The following is a 16,162-nucleotide window of genomic DNA, read 5'->3' as shown; positions in this document are numbered from 1 at the left end:
CTCTCTGGAGTTCAGGTCTATTGGCAAGAAACTCCCAGCACTGGTCATTCTTAACCCATTCCTCACACCCTTTCCCAGGGAACTGGGCCTGCCTCTGGGACACTGCTTTCTTCCCTAGCCCCATGGTTTTTACACACACACACGCACACGCACGCGCGCACACGCACGCACACACACGCAAACACACGCACACACACACACACACACACACACACACACTTCTAGTTCACTGCCCTAGTTCATTGTCCTCCCAGTTCTTTGGACACTGCCCTCCCTTTTAAGCTCAGGTTCCTGGTTAGCTCTTTTCCACCTGTTACGAGTCCCTGGGACCCTCTTACTCACTGAGGACCTCTGTGCTAGTTGCTACCACATAATCCTCCCCTCAGGAACTCTGCAGCTTCCCACTGACCTGTCCAACAGCCGTGGTTCCTCTACCTTCTCTGCTTCCATGACTGGCCTGTCCACCATGTGGCTGCTCGCCTGGCTCACGTCTGGAACCCTGAACACTGCCCTGCCTGACATCCCCCTTCCACGTCACCATTTCTTCCCTGTAATTTCCATGATGACATGGTCGTGAGGCTCCACTTCCTGACTCTCTTTCTCCCAGACCCTCTGCCCAGTGGAGATAATCCCTTAATCTGCTAAAATGGCTGAGGAGACACCCCTGACATCTAACATGACCCCAAGCCAGTGCCATTCTCCCAAGAGCTGCTTCTGAGTCAGCTTCTTTTCCCTCCCTTATTCACCAAATACCCAGAAAACTCACCCATCACCCACTTTCCTGCCTCTGTCATACACCAATCTGCAAGTGGCTTCTGCGCCGCCGCACTTACCCCAACAGAGCTTACCTGTGAGCTCTCGATGTCCAGTTGTTCTTTTCTCATCTTACGTGGCCTCTCCTTGGCTGTCCGCTTCTTGGATCATTCCTCTTCCTCAGCTGTGACCGGCGTCTCTCAGGTTCCCCTTTCTCTGTTTCCTTGCTCATTTTTTCCAGCAGACTTTCCCTTTTCTTCCAGCTGATTAAAAGTCACCATTCCCTTAGTTTCCATCCTCTGCCCCCTTTCCTCACACTCCTTTCTTGGTGACAAGAGAAAAAGTGGAAAGGGTTGACCACATGAAAAGGCCATGAAAACACCCTTTTCACCTAACACAGATGGGCAAGGCAGATGACTGCAGACAACTGACAGCTCTTGAGTCTGCTGCTGAGATGATGGGTGGGAGTGCGTTTTGGTGGTGGCAGCAAGTGTTGGTGCCCAGAGGCTCTGGATGGGCAAGCCTGTGGCCTTGTTGTAGAGGGTTTGAGCTATGTGCTGGGTGGTCAAATTCTCACAGGTATGAAGGATGAATGGTTCCTAGACCAGAGAACCACTGTCATTTCAAAGGGTGGGTTGTGCCGTGGAAATCATTCTGGGTATGGAGTTAGACCTTAACTTTTGAATCCCATTCTCTTACCACCTATGTGACATTGGGCGATTGACTTCTCTCCTGGCTCTATCTCATTGTTTTCATTTGTAAAAATAGTAGTATCATGTACAAAATGATGTAAAAATAAACTGTTGTAAAATTTAAAAAAAAAAATAGTATCTTTTCTGAGAATTGGGATAATGCACATATTTGGAAGATGTTATTGTTTGCTAGACTTAATTCAATGGGGTGAGGGAACTGAGAAAGTGATAGGCGAGCCTATCTTAGGCAAGCCTGGCAAATCACCAAAAATTACTGGAGAATCTCATTTCTGGCAGTAGCATCAGCCTAGGGAGATAATGAACAGAACTGGTTGCTGTTGAACTGAGTGGTTGAAACCACACACAATACAAAGCCCATTCAGCAACAAGCCCTCACCCAGGTCCCCATGACGTTGGGTAGCAGAAGCTCTAGAGATAGGGAGATCATTGTGAGCCGGAGTAGATAGGACAAGTGGACCAGAGGATGTGAGGTAGGAAGGACTTTGGCTAGACAGTTGCAGGAACTAGACTTTATCTAAAAGTTGAGATGGTGTTGAGAGAATGGATGGAAATGCTAACTATTTCAAAAGGAAAACTGTTAAAGGTATTAATGACAATGACAGACTACCTGGAGATACTATCGGATCCCACAGGAGAAGACCCACAAGATTGCCTCCTCCTGTCCCCCCACACACTTTAGACATCAATCTAGGTTGTTCCCTGTGCTTCTGCCCCACTGACTGACCCCTCTTCTTGTATTTGGTGAGTTCCCTGGAGTGCTCACAGGATTGAGGAAAAACTTTACTACTAGAATGCTGGGCTTATTTAGGCTCTACCCCAGGAATATGGAAGAGAGGCATAGAGCAAAGTAGGTCTATAAGAAGAGCCACAGAGTTTCCATGCCCTCTTCCGAGCACCTCCACCTATCTACCAACTGGAAGCTCACTGAAACTTCCCTCCTTGGGGTTTTCATGGAGACTTCATTACACACTCATGATGGATTAACTCGTTGGTCATTGGTGATTGATCTCATTCTTCAGTCCCTCTCCCCTCCAGGAGATTGGGATGAGGCAAAGTTTCAACCCTCTAATAACTCCTTGGTTCCCTTGGCAACCAAGCCCCACACATCCTTAGGAACTTTCCAAGACTTGCCCTATGGGCGTAACTCTGCTGTGGCTGAAAGGCTTGTTAGGAATATAAGAAGACCCCTTTTTTGTTTTGTCACTTAGGAAATCCTCATGGTTTTAGAGCTCCATGCCAGAAATGAGGATAAAGATCAATACATATATTTTTCTTTTGATAAATCACAGTATCAAAGTGATAAAAGCCAAAATGACTTAAAAGTTATTTGTACAGTTTATAGAGAAACATAACCAAGGAATTGGCTAAACTAATCAGAACAAACCCTAGAAATAATGACTAAAATTGAAGCTAGTAGTGGGGAGTGTGAGGTGTGAGCAATGGGGGAGGACCAGCAATCCCTTCTGGCATTCTGGTGGCAGGGACAGTGTGACATGCATCTGAGGAGGTGACCTGTTTTCTCACATTGTATCTACATTCCTCACATTGAACCAACATTATCACAATTAAAAAAGAAGAAAAAGGATCATCACCATGCATGGCATCCAGGTGGTCTCTGGTAAGAGGCCACTCATCTGCTGGGAGAAAGGCAAGCAGGGAAGACTTAGAAACTAAAGCCCAGAAGTGGAGTTGGGCAGCCTGTATGGGGAAAATGCTGGAGACGCAAAAACAGAATATGAGGAAAAGATGGTAGCAAGTAGCGTGCTCTCTTCTGTCTCATCAGTCACTCACCTCTGCTAAATCATTCATAGTTTCTTCATCAATATCCAGTCATCATATACACTTCAAGCCTAGTCATTCATTCATTCAACAGATATCGGCTGTTGGCCACTTTTTGTCTAGCTGAGTGCCAGAGACTACTTACTTTATTCCTGACCTCTGGTCACCCTTTCAAATTTGGAAATTTTAGAAAAGAAACTGGTCCTTTTGGTAGTATCCCCTCCACTGCATGAAGAGGCCCTGGAGGTTGATTGATTTGTTCCAATCTGAGGCTTGAAACCATTCTACTTCTCACAATATCAGGAGACCAATACTTAATCATTGTCTGTTGGATCCAACCCTGGAAAGGGACCAGGAGGAGAAGAGAGAGAAGGGGAAGTTCAGGGTTAGGGATTGGCTCAGCCAGTTCAGAGACAGAATGGGGTTTGCCCCAGTCTAGAATGACTTGTGTTTTCAGGAGGACCTCATAACCTGGGTAAGAGAAGTTAGATGCGTAGGACTGTTTAGGGTGGAGAGGGAACAGGCTTAGAAAGGTGGCAGAGCTCACCCCTCTAGTGCTGATCCCAGGGCACCGTATGAACCATAAGTAACTTCTTTGAGTGTCCTTGTCCTGACTTCTGAGTAACGCGTCCTTTGTACTCTTGTCTCTAGAAGAGCAGCATTACTTCTTGACCAGTAGTTCTGATATTTTTCCAAAACTACTTGTTGGGAGCAAGGGAATGAGGGCCCAGCTGCCTCTGTAGGAAGAACACTCTCACTGTATTTTTCTATGACCTTCACTCTTTTGTATTTAGTCTCCAGGCTTCCATTTTGGAAGGTAGTTGAAGCATGAATGAATGAACCAGTGTTGGTCTTAGCAAGAATGGGGCATGAAGTAGACGTCTGATCTAACTTGCCCATTAACTTGCCCATTACCCCTTTCTTTTTTTTTTTTTTTTTTTTTTTTTTGGCTTGTTTTTTTTTTTTTTATTTTACAACAGTTTATTTTTACATCATTTTGTACATTTTTTTTCCCATCTCAATTGTAATCCCAGCAGGTTTCCCATCACCAAGTCACCCGTGTGCCATTACCATAATCCCGTGCACTTCCCTCCCCACCCCCCATTTTTTGATCTCATTCCCCACTCCACCCCCGCAAAATATCTCTGGTATATGGTTGTTCATTATTTTTGTTATTTTTTCGCCTGGTCCATTATACTCCAGCTATGAATGAAACCATCCAGTATTTTTCTTTCTCTTTCTGGCTTATCTCACTAAGCATGATCTTTTCCAGCTCCATCCAAGTTATTGCAAAAGACATGTGTTTCTCTTTTTTGGTTGCTGGGTAATATTCCATTGTGTATATGTACCATATCTTTTTAATCCAGTCATCTCCTTTTGGGCATTTGGGCTGCTTCCATGTTTATCCAATTGTAAATAAAGCAGCAATAAACATGGGGGTGCAGGTATCTTGTTCAATCAGTATTTTTGTGTCTTTTGGGGCCCATTACCCCTTTCTTTTGGAACGATGGTGCCCAAGCTGAAGAGGCAGGCCTGAGAGGCCATGGTTTAGGCCAAATTTGGATCTCTGACCCATAACAATCACTTCATGTCACTACTTGCTGTTGCCTTGGACTGCCCTCATTCCATACCTCAGCCAGTAGACCCTACCTGTGTTGGCCCCCTGCAACCTCTTCTGCGTCTTTTCCTGTCCTTCCCTTGTTGACTCTGCTCCGGCTTCACAGGCTTCATGTTCCCTTCACAGGCCAAGTAAATTTCCATTAAACTCTTTTGCTTTCTATTTCCTCTTTTTTAATATCCCTTGCCATATATTTGGATTTTATGACTCCCTTCACTCAAATCCATGTTCAGATTTCCACTCCCCATCCCCCAAATCCATGACCATGCTTTTAAAAATAGCACTTCCTGTTTCCCTTTATCCCATTACCCTACTCTAGTTTTCCTTATAACCTGCCATTGCCAACATTCCATGTATATTTGCTTGCCTTTTATTTTGTCTGTCCTTCCTTAGATGGCAGAGTCCTTGGGAGCAGTTGATTCTCTTCATTGCAGCCTCCCCAGCATTTAGTGTAGTTCTTAACACATCATACATGCACTGAGTGAATGACCCATACCAGCTTCTTTCTGTTGTAATGACTTATTTGGTTGGTGATGGGTTCTGGCCCCATGGCATCAGGCTGGAGACTGACATCTATGTTTATCACATGTAAGCACAGGAAGGTACTCAAGATCAAAAGAGGAGAATGAGTTCAGGTGTCCACCTCAGGGATACCTGGAGGCTGTTCCCCTCGACCCTGGCGCCTGCTAGCATTTGTGTTCTGAGATTTGTCTAGGTGTCTGAATGTGTTTTCTCTAACCGCATAACTATTTATCACAAACATAGCAGCTTAAACAAACCCCATTTATTATCTCACCCTCCTGCAGGGTGGAAAGGTGGGCTGAATGACTTCTCTCAAGGTAGAAATCAAGGTGTGGTCTGGGCTCTTTTTCATCTGTGGCCCCGGGGAAGAATTTTGTTTCCTATAGTAAATTTAGCTGGTTGCAACCTTCAAATCTTTGCTGTGGGAGGACTGCGGTCCATGGTTCCTGGTTGACTTTTAGCTGGCTGCTCTCAGCCCCTACTGACCCACATCAGCAACAGAGGTTCTCTCACACACAGAATCCCTCCCACATCCTCTGACTTCCTTGCCTGCTCTCAGTAAGGGAAAACTGCTTTAAGGGCTTCTGTGGTTAGATTAGCATTGAGGGCTGGGGGTACTCTGAGTGATTACTTTTAAAAAAAATCTAACTACTAACCTTAATTACATCTGAAAAATCCTTTTGCCTTGACCTTAAAACCTAACATAGTCAATGTATACTATCTCATCATATTCGTAGTCCTATAGATAGGGTACAGGATCACGAGGTATCATTTCAGGGTTCTACCTACCCACAGTATTTATTCTTTTAATCTCCTTTAGTTTGTAACTAAAGGGCAATGGCCTTACTCCACACAATCTAGGCTAAGGGAGTGGAGTGGGGGCTGTAGTTCATAAACTTTGTCTCCCTGACCTCTACTAAATTGTACTTCTTTATTTTTCCTCTGGAATAGAGTTCAGAATATAGAGATGTTAGAGATTAGACCATCTGTCTAACTGCATATGCCAAAAATAATGAAAATAGCCCTTTGCCTTTAAAATCTCTGGTAGGAAACTTTGTTTTTAATGCTTTTCCTTGTGGATCCCTCTCCAAATGAGATCATTGGTGATCCTGAGCCTTTTCCCATGACTTAATAGACAAGGAGAAGACCGCCCAACTAAGTCTCGCAGAATACATTTGGGGGTAGTTGGCTTATAGCCTTTAGGCTCTTGTTGAAATGAGTGGTTTTGGTTAATACACACCATGAGGCTGAAAAGCTATTATGTATGTATATTTTTGTCATGAGGTATTATCAAGAAATTCCACATAGAAGGGAATAAACTATGGTTGGAGATGAAAAAAATTTTAAGAAAAATGCAAGACATAAACTCTGTTTCCTACTGTAAATCTGAGCAAGTTTTAAAGTCTTTTGTGACTCAGAGAGAGGTCACCAGCCAAATCTGCTGAGGAAGACAGGGTGAAACAAAAACGCTATATTTTTATGATTTTTCCCCTGCTGCTGTTAGCTCCTCCATTTGCCCAATGTAATACAATTTTCCAGAATGTTGTAGGAAATTGGAGATAGGGAATCCAACTGGCCACCTAGCTTCAAAAAATGTATAGTGGTAGTTGGGTGTCAAAAAAAAAAAAAAGAAAGAAAGAAAATAACATGAGCTAAGTAAAGAGGAATTGAGAGGGGACACTTACTCTGGAAAATTGCCAGCAGGTTGAGCTGTTGTAAAATTATAGAGTCAAAGACTCAGAGTTGGAGAATTCCCACCATGCCATCATCTAGTTCAACCTTTACTGGCTGTGTGGACCAACTCAAAAGTGTGGAGATGGGAGTCATCTGCTCTGCTTGACCCTACTCTAAAGTGGGTGAGAAGAAATAAGGAGGCAGCAACTGGGAATGAAGGTGTGGAATTGTGGACCTCAGGTAACACCGTGCTGCAGCTGTGGGCCTAGACAAGCTTCTGAACTGTTGAGCTTCTGTGTCTGTGGGAGATCACAGTAGCTAGTTTGCAGGGCTGCTATCAAAAAAAAAAAAAAAAAATGCATGTGTGAGCTTTGTAAACATTAAACTAATATGAGTTCTCATATGAGATTAGTACTAATGATGGCAATAATGATGAGATTAGGAAGCAATGATGACACTAACCCAGATGGTGATGGATAGTGATGGTCAGTGCTTGAAGAAATGGTACATGGAACCCAAGACAGGCACTGGAAATGAGGGAAAGACACTGTGTTTTAAACACAATACCAAGAACTTGGAGCCGATTTTAAAGGGGAGGAGAGGAGAGTCCGCAACATGGTACAAAAACCTCAGGCCCTGGACAGATGGGTGGGTCTGCCTACTCAGGTGTTCATAGGTGTGCAGGTGGAGCTCCTGGAGCGGGAGGGTGCTGGGGGGGCAGCCCTCTCACCAGCTGCTCAAGTCCCTGAGAACCCAGGCCCTCAGCTTGAGTCTGAGGACCTGAGGGGACAAGGCCTGGAAGGCTCTTCATGGGAGCTGGGGGTGCCACACCCTCTTACAAACAAGAAGATAAGTTGCTATAAACCTTAGGAGAACTTGGTAATTCATGATGCTTAACATTTAAATCACCCGTCACAAACTCTTCTTCTTCTGGGTGATGGACTCCTCTTGAGTCCTCCTTGCAGATGGAAGACTCAAAGGATAGAAAGTGGAAGTTTCAATTTGGCATTTGTCAAAGGACCAGGTTAAGTCTGTTCATTCATTTCTTGGTTCAGCAAGCATTCATTGACACCTGCTCTTGGTGCCCCAGGAATTCAGAGAGGCTTCCTGTAGATGGCAGGTAGCAACACATAGGTGCTTGGATGGGAGCTGATGTAGCATAATGTTTCCTTTAACCAGCGGTGACTTCATAGTCTTAACAGTGCAGATTCCTGTGGCTGAGCCCTTGCTTCTGGGCCTGTTTCCTCCCCTCTGCCTTCGGGTTCTAAGTTGAGCCCTGCTTCCCCTCCAGACCTCACCAAGTCTCGCTCCCTGGATCACCACTTGCTTGTGCCCTAAGGTTACTGTCTCACTCCAGTTTGCCTTGTCCATTTCAGTGTGGCTCGATGGTCCTATGTCCGGCTTCATGGTCCTATGTCTAGCTCCATGGTCCTATGTTTGGCTCCATGGATGTCTGGAGCTGAACCTAGTAGTTACCCTGCCAACACTCTGGCAGCTGCAGGGAGGCAGATTTGACTTTTGGCATCTCTGCTTATGCTTTCCCCATAGAGTGGGGTAAGTCAGTGGACATGGCAGGAATGGAATCCAGGTTGTTCATGGAGATGTGTAGTTGGGCATGGGGGCAGAGTTGGTGAGAGGTGGGTCAGTAGAAAATAGATGTGGCATTGTGGGGTATTTCAGATAGTACCACCACAACCCAATATTCAAGGCCTAGAAGAAAATGGGTCTCCTCTAACAAAGGCGTGAGTGACAAGGAACAGGCATCTCACTCAGTGCTTGCAGTGACTGAGCCTATTTTTGTATATAACAGCACTCGTCCCACTGTTTCTTAGTGGCATTCTATAGTTTCTGACATTCAGGTGCTGACATGCCTGAAGAAAGCCACAGGTTGCAGCCACATAGATGAACCTGACAGATTTGAGGCCTTATCTCTGGCCCAGGGGAAAAGAAGGCAGCTGAAATAGGCTTGGAGCAGGAGACAAAGTGCAGAATTTGGGGAGTCTGAGCAGCTGGATCGCTGTGTTCTATGCAGTGTCTGTCCAGTGGGGGACAGTCTTGCAGGCAGTAGGTAGAGCCCCTAGCTCTACCCTTTCCTCCAAGGAAGGAGCTGGCAAAACTGTCAAGTAGGCTGTGGCCAAAGGGAGGGCTCTACTTCTTGAAGGGAACTAGATTTTTTGTTTTCTAAAGATTTATTTGTGCATACAGAACTGGGGTACATGCCAGAGGTGCAGAGGTGGTGAGAGGATTCACCAGAGACAGAGTGGGGAGCAGAACAGACAGATCGATGAAGTACACTGCTGAGGGGAGCAGCGGGCAGGTCAGGAGAGGTCTTCCGCACCATTTGGGTCACCTCTCGGGTGGGGATCAAACTCATGCTGAAGTGGCTTAAGCTTCTTAGTGCTGTGCTTTAACTCACTGCGCCACCAGGGAGGGCCGTGAACTAGACTTTTAACCATTGTGTGTACAAAGCTAGCTTAGTGTTGGGGTCTGGGAAAAGCTACCTCTGCAATTACAGACTGGCTCCTGAGTATATCACTCAAGACCCCTACAAATTCAGATCATGTAACTTGAGTATGGTTCAATGAGTGTTTATTTCGAGGACTTGAGCTAAGTTCTCTCCAGCCTGGGGTTAGTGACCGCTGGGAGCTTTTACCCTGACTGCACCTGACTGATTGCTGAATTCCAGACATGGAAAAAGTGGAATGAGAATAGCCACCCAACAGATACAACCCGTGACCTTTAATTATGATTATGATGATTCCATAGCCAGGGGATTGGGAAATAAAGACACCACAACCACCACCCCCCACCCACCCACCCCACCTCCAAATCCCACTGTGACTTCTTGAGAGCACTCCCCATTAATCTAACTTAAGCTGTTGACAGAATGACAAACGTGCCCATTGATGTAGCCATTCCTGGGCAGGAAGAAGGATGGGGAAGGAAGAGATAGGCCTGGCGAGGCAAACAGTGTTCTTCTTACAACTATTTCTGGATCATTCTGGTAGAACTGACCCTACTAACGTCTGTCTGGCCTCATAAAATTGGGCTCTAGAGTCAGGTAAGGCTGAGCCTCAGGCTAAAAATCTCTGCTGCTTCAAGCTGACAGGAGCTTAGAAAAGCAGGACCTGGCACTGTACCTTTAAGATAACAGCTTGTTCCATACATACGGGGGCCATATGTACTCAATTGTCCCGGACAGTCTCCGTTTCAAATATTCTAGCCCATTTTGCCCATAAGAATACTGGCACTTGTCAAATCACATGTTCCAATTTTTGATTCAGAAAATATGGTCACTGTATCCCTATACCACAACAAATGCCAGATGGTTTAAAGAGCTAATTTTTTTTAATGGTATACTTATCCCAATTGTTGAGAAAAGACAATTTTCTGACTATCGAAGCAATTGAAGAAATTATCAGTGACAAGTTTGATGGGCTCAATTTCTTTTTTTTTTTAAACACCTTTTTTTTTCTCCTTCACAAAGAAAATCAAAACTTTAAAGGTAAAAAGAGAAAATAGCTGCTATAAACATAACAGCTAAAACTTAATACCCAGATACTCTATGGGAGTTTTATATATCTTAAAGTAGTCTTTATACCCAAGACTACATGGACAGATGGCCACAGAATATGAGTAGGTAATTTGCACAAGAGAAATATTCATTGTAAACAAATCCCAAGGAAGTAATTAAATGCATTCAAGTTAAAACAATTATAAGTTACCATATCAAACCTACTCTATCAGAAATAAATAAAAGCAGTAAAATTTATAATGACAAGGCTCTGTAGAAACAGATACTATAAATTACCTGTTTTTTCCTTCCAGAGAACAGTGTGATCAAACCCTTCACTCTTCTGACCCTTCACTCTTCTGACCCTCTTTTGGAAATATATCCCAATGACATTACATTTAAAATAAGTACATGCTAATCTGTTATAAAACAAAAGTAGGAGAGGGAGCAAGTTCACTGTGCAAATGTGAAACCGGCCAATAACCTCCTATAGATGCAACCAGTGTATCGCAGATGTAGTAGTGATCTCCAGCTCACCTTGTGCCCCAGCAGAAGAAAGGGGTCACAGTACACTGCCGAACCACAAGTCCTGTGGACAGCGTCCTGGTCTGTTTGCATGCATTGACTTCTTTGAGAAAATCAGATCCCCTTACAGTGTTGATGGGATTCCGCACTTAATTTTCTGTGTGATGTCAGCACCTGAGTTCTCATAGCAAGCCAGGACAGGAGGGTGAGTCTAGCCTGAGAGCGCTGAGGTAGTCACTACATTTGAAAGTGGTGCCATGTTTTGGACATTTTTTAACAGACAGGAAAAAAGAATGAATGAAAGAATAGGAAAGAAAGAAACCTCACAGGGTTCCGGTTATCCCCCAAAAGACCACTGCCATTGTCAGGGAGTGAACACAGATTTTGAAGTCAGCAAGCCAATTAGCAGAACCCCTAATGGATACCTTACCTGCTCTCTTCCTCCTGGGGAAAATGTTGGTGATGACATCTACTTCTAGGGGTGGCTGGGAGTTAAATCATTGTGTCAAGCACACAAATGAATGGTACAAAGTAAACCTTCCGTGAGCAAGAGGCCTCTTTCCTCCGCTCACAGGGTGTCTTGCTCCACTTATAATGTACATAGATGTTGTAACTCAGTCACATGTGCAGGCTGCAGGCTGAGTCACCCACCCCCAGCAGGGATAGCCAGAGGCAGAGGCAGAGAATATGACTTGCCATTGGTCATGTTTAGAACATGTCCAGTTCCTTGTAATGAATGGGGGAAGGCAAGGAGGCGTAGGACTTGGAGCTCACTCTTCCTCGGGGTTGTACTACGCTCAGGTCGCTGGTTCCCATGCTAACTGTGAAGATACAGGCTAGCCAGCAAGGGTGCAGCAGTCTCTGATCACAGTCCTGAAACTGATCTGTTTCCTCTGAGACGAAAGAAGGGGTGGCTCAGAGGAAAATGGAGCATAGCAGAGGAATTTGGGAGGATGATGCCCAGGTGTGGGGGAAAAAAAAAAACCAGCACAGGGCATGATACTTGGGCATGGCTCAGAGTTGTGGGTTCTAAGTAGACTCTTGGCCAAAGGTTCATCATAAGTCACCGAGGCAGGAGGTCAGTGAATGAAGGTGTGTCATGACTGGGACTCTGGTCCATTTCTGAGATGAGGCACTGTATTGGGGTCAGTCGTGCTGGTGTGGAGCCCAAGACACCTGCAGTTAACATTGATCCTGGAAACTGAGGCAGGACTCCATTATGGAAGAGGTGCAGATGATCCTAGTCTTGGGGATAGATAACCTGCAGCAACTGGGGCTAGAGTGGACCAGACATTGTCCATCTTGGAAGGTGGACACTGGCTGCCAGTGGTTAAAACTTTACTCATCTTCACAGACTTCATGGACTCTGCTCCAGTGTTCTTCAGCAGTCACTCAAAAGTCTCTTCCCCCTGCTGCCTTCTCTCCTTTCTCCCCCCAGCTTATCTAAATCAATGCAGGTGGCATCTAGCTAAGAAACTTTATTAGAACATTGTTGATAGCTATACGTAATGGGATACTATCATGAATGTCGTTTTAATTTGGATTTAATTGTGATGTTTATTTTGAAATCTCAACTCTCAGTAATGTTTAGGTTTATCAAACCCCATGGATTTAAAATGATCATGAAACATCGTTTAAGGAGCCCTCTTCCAAGCAGGCTTCCCTGGTTTTCTGTTAATGAGCTTCCCCATTGGCTCACTGCTGCTCTTTCACTCGTGACATAAGTTCTAACTCTACATTATTCTCTCCTCTAGTCCATCCATTATACTTCCAAGCTGGGCCAGAAGTTCTTTTTGGGGTCAATTCCTCCCACCCCTGCAGATTGGGCTATGTCAGGAGACATTCTTGGTTGTCGTGCTTGAGGGATCTATGCTCTTGACGTTTAGTAGGTACAGGCCAGGGTTACTGCTGTATACCTACAGTGCATAGGACAGCCTGCACAACAATGACTGATCCAGACCAAAACATCAATAGTGCCTCTGTTGAGAAACCTTGGGCTACATTATAAGCATATTATGCACTGACGTGATGTCTCAAGATTCTGGCAAAATAATAATCACCACTGGGAGCTAACATTTATCAAACTCTTACTGTGTACCAGGCATTGTTCCAAACACTTTCTACATATTAACTCATTTAACCTTTTTCACTGAGAATTATTGGTATCCTGTTTTACAGATGGGAGACCTGAAACAAGAGGAGACTAAGTAACTTACCCAGGGTCACACAGCAGGCAGCCGATGAAGCCACTCATTCGTAGTATGAATAGTAATAATAGTAGCAGTAAATTTTTTTATGATTCATGCTGAGCCAAGAACTTTGTACTTATTGCCTCATTCCATCTTTGCCATACCCCTGTGGCATAAATGTTCTGCGATGCCCATTCAGATATGCAGAAACTGAGACTTGATAGTGCTTCCAGTGTAGCTATGAATTTGTGTGTTTTTAAAATTAGTGTCCGTCTCTGTAATCCTAAGAAGATAAGGACTTTGCTGCTCTCTTTCTCCTCATTAGTGATCTAAAGATTCAACCCATGGTCTGGCAAGAATGCAGTCTTTGTGGGTGGCTAAATGGGCAGGGTGAAGAATGGCAGGGTGTTGGGTGCCCAGCGGTTCCCCTGTGGAGGCCCAGGCTGACTTGGCAGATGGCCACGTTTTCTCTGCCCTGGTGTTTTCCTGTGGTCTCTCCCTTCCCTGAATCTCAAAACTGCGCTGTGAGTGGATCTTCTTGTCCCCTTATAGAACCCAAAAAAGTGGCATGGACTGGCTGAGAGTGTCTTCCATCTGGCCTCTCTTGAGGCTTATCAGAACAAGCAAGAGCTTCTGGTTGCATACAACAGCTAAAGAAATTGTCTGGGTTAAACCCCAGATTTTCAAGCACCTTTGAAAGTCTTTACAACCTGCTCTCAGAGGAGGTAGCTGATGCTCATGTCCCTAGCTAATGAAATCTGATGACACATGAGGCTAGGTAGAGATCCTTTCCTTTTTTCCTTTGACATCTGGATATTTTCAGAACTTAGCTAATTTTATCCTATTTACATCAAACATGCAGGTAACTCTAGACTTTTATATCTGTATTATTTCTGGGGAGGTATAATATAATTATGAATGACAGTAATTGACATTACATGCTCTAATTAAATTTCCTTTGCTGTGAATCAAAACCTTTTAGTTCAGTCCTGCAGTGCTATTTCTAGACTTCTCTTTTACATACTCTGATATGTTAGGCAGCAGGTATGACATAAATACATTTTTCGAATTCTACATCCCATAGATTAAATGAGCTAATGTGTGCAAGGTCAACTTAATACCAGCCACATAATAATTATTAATCAAAAAAGTTAGCTGATTATGCATACGTTATGCCTCTGTTTGAGGAATACGGTGCTTCTTAAATGATAATAAGAAAGCTGGCAGTTAAGAAAGGGGCCCGTTTTCAGTGAGCTTGGGTAGCGAAGTAATTGCATCCCAGAATTTCCCCTTTTAGGTGGTCTGTTTTTCCCTTTGGGGAAGAGAATGTGCTTGTAGCCCAGCCCCCTCATCAGTCATGAGGCACAGACAGCGTGCTAAAGAGAAGGGTCTGAGTTTCTATTCCTAGGGATAGCCTTCCACCCCACTTCATGCATGTGCACCAAGCACCAAGCCTTGGACAATACCCCTGTGGCATTTCTAGGCATTGGCCTGCTCCTGGGCTCTGAGCGTCCTGGCATGCCTCTGCAGCTCTGCCTCCCGGCACCATCCACACGCTGGTCTTTGGGATCAGCAGGAAGTGGAACGCCCCTCTCTGGCCATGGTGCCTCTTCCAGCCCAGAGCTTTTCCCGAGAACTGGCTCTCAGCCCGACCATCTTTGTCCCTTGTTTAGTTTCTTCCCACCTGTGGGGCCGAAGGACTTTGGTTCAGGTCCTAGTGCACTGACCACAGCAGTGGGCACCCATGCCTAGTCCCACATGTTGGGGTCCTGGGTCTCTGCAAAGGCTCCCCACTCCAACACAGGTGAACCAGTCCCGGTGCCAGGTGGCCTCCCTGGTTCATCTGCAAATGAAACAAGTTCACTGTGAGGGGCCTTTGCATTAAACCAACCAACCACCCAGCAACCCCAAAGGACCACCATGAACGCTTGAATATTTATTCAATACAAGAACATTCTTGTCTTTTCCTTAATGCACACCTCAGCTTACAAGTTCATGCCTAGAAATGTGTATGTAGACATGCAGACACACTTACATTTTCAGTTACCTCTCTTAAAAGAACAGGTTCCCCCACCACACCTGAGAAATGGCTTTGAGGGCTGAGTGTGATCCCTGTGTGTGAGGGGCTGCCTGGGGTCACCCAGCTGTGCCCACAGCTTGCCTCTGCTTAAGGAGGTACTTAGGGCCCCGAGTCTAGGGGTGCCCTAAAAAATATCAGACCCCCTGCCCATGAAACTCACTACTCAGTGGCCCCCAGAATTGGCCCCTTGAAAGAAGCCATTCAAGCCTAGCTCTGACAGCTAACTCAAGGCACATACCCTGACAGAGAGAAGCAGGCAGGTCAGGCTTCAGTTGCTGAGAGGCAGAACCCTGTTTGCTTTGCAGCAGGTCTACGAGTCTCATGTGGCATCATATTAAATTATATAGGCAGCCACTTGTTCTCAACTGATGCGCCGAGCTGAGAGTTGTCTGAGCAGGCAGCGTTCTCCCAGGACACAGTTGAAAAGATCCTAAAGCTCTGCGGAGCTTCAGACTCTGAAGACCCACCTCAGTCCAGAGGGGTGTGGATCACTGGGGGGAGAGGGCAGGCCTGGGCAGAAGATACCATGATTGTGACTGAAATTGTAGAACATGGGCTGCGGGGCACTTTGCCCTAAAGGTAGGTCAGAGCCTGGGCAGAGGTGGACGTGCTTCTGTGGGGGGATTCTCTGTTGGGGGTGCCCTGATCAGTGGCAGGCTTGTCTCTCGGGTGTACTGCTGAGGTGGTAGGTGCCCTCCTCCTCTTGCTTGGGAAGGTTTTTTCATATCAACCTGACCTGCTTTAGCTGGTCTTTGTTGTTAGAGACATCTATGGGAGGGTGTGTGAGTGTGAGAG

At 45.3% G+C, this 16,162-nt stretch overlaps 1 protein-coding gene across 2 annotated transcripts in view; it reads left to right on the top strand.

Moving 5' to 3' along the window:
• Positions 1 to 16,162, top strand: part of PARVA (parvin, alpha) — a 138,055-nt gene that overhangs the window by 60,128 nt on the left and 61,765 nt on the right. Inside the window, exon 1 of one of the 2 annotated variants that reach the window (XM_012725519.1) lies at positions 15,758 to 15,946. The exons of the other annotated variant lie outside the window; for it this stretch is intronic. Coding sequence (XP_012580973.1) covers positions 15,919 to 15,946 — 28 coding nt within the window. The 5' untranslated portion in view covers positions 15,758 to 15,918. Of the gene's footprint in view, positions 1 to 15,757; positions 15,947 to 16,162 lie in introns of those variants that run through there. 2 annotated transcript variants of the gene reach the window in all.

Source organism: Condylura cristata, unplaced genomic scaffold (assembly GCF_000260355.1).
Source record: "Condylura cristata isolate star-nosed mole 26May11 unplaced genomic scaffold, ConCri1.0 scaffold00015, whole genome shotgun sequence".
Lineage (NCBI taxonomy): Eukaryota > Metazoa > Chordata > Mammalia > Eulipotyphla > Talpidae > Condylura > Condylura cristata.
Note: the sequence above shows the minus strand (reverse complement) of the source record. Positions and strands in the feature narration are given on the sequence as shown.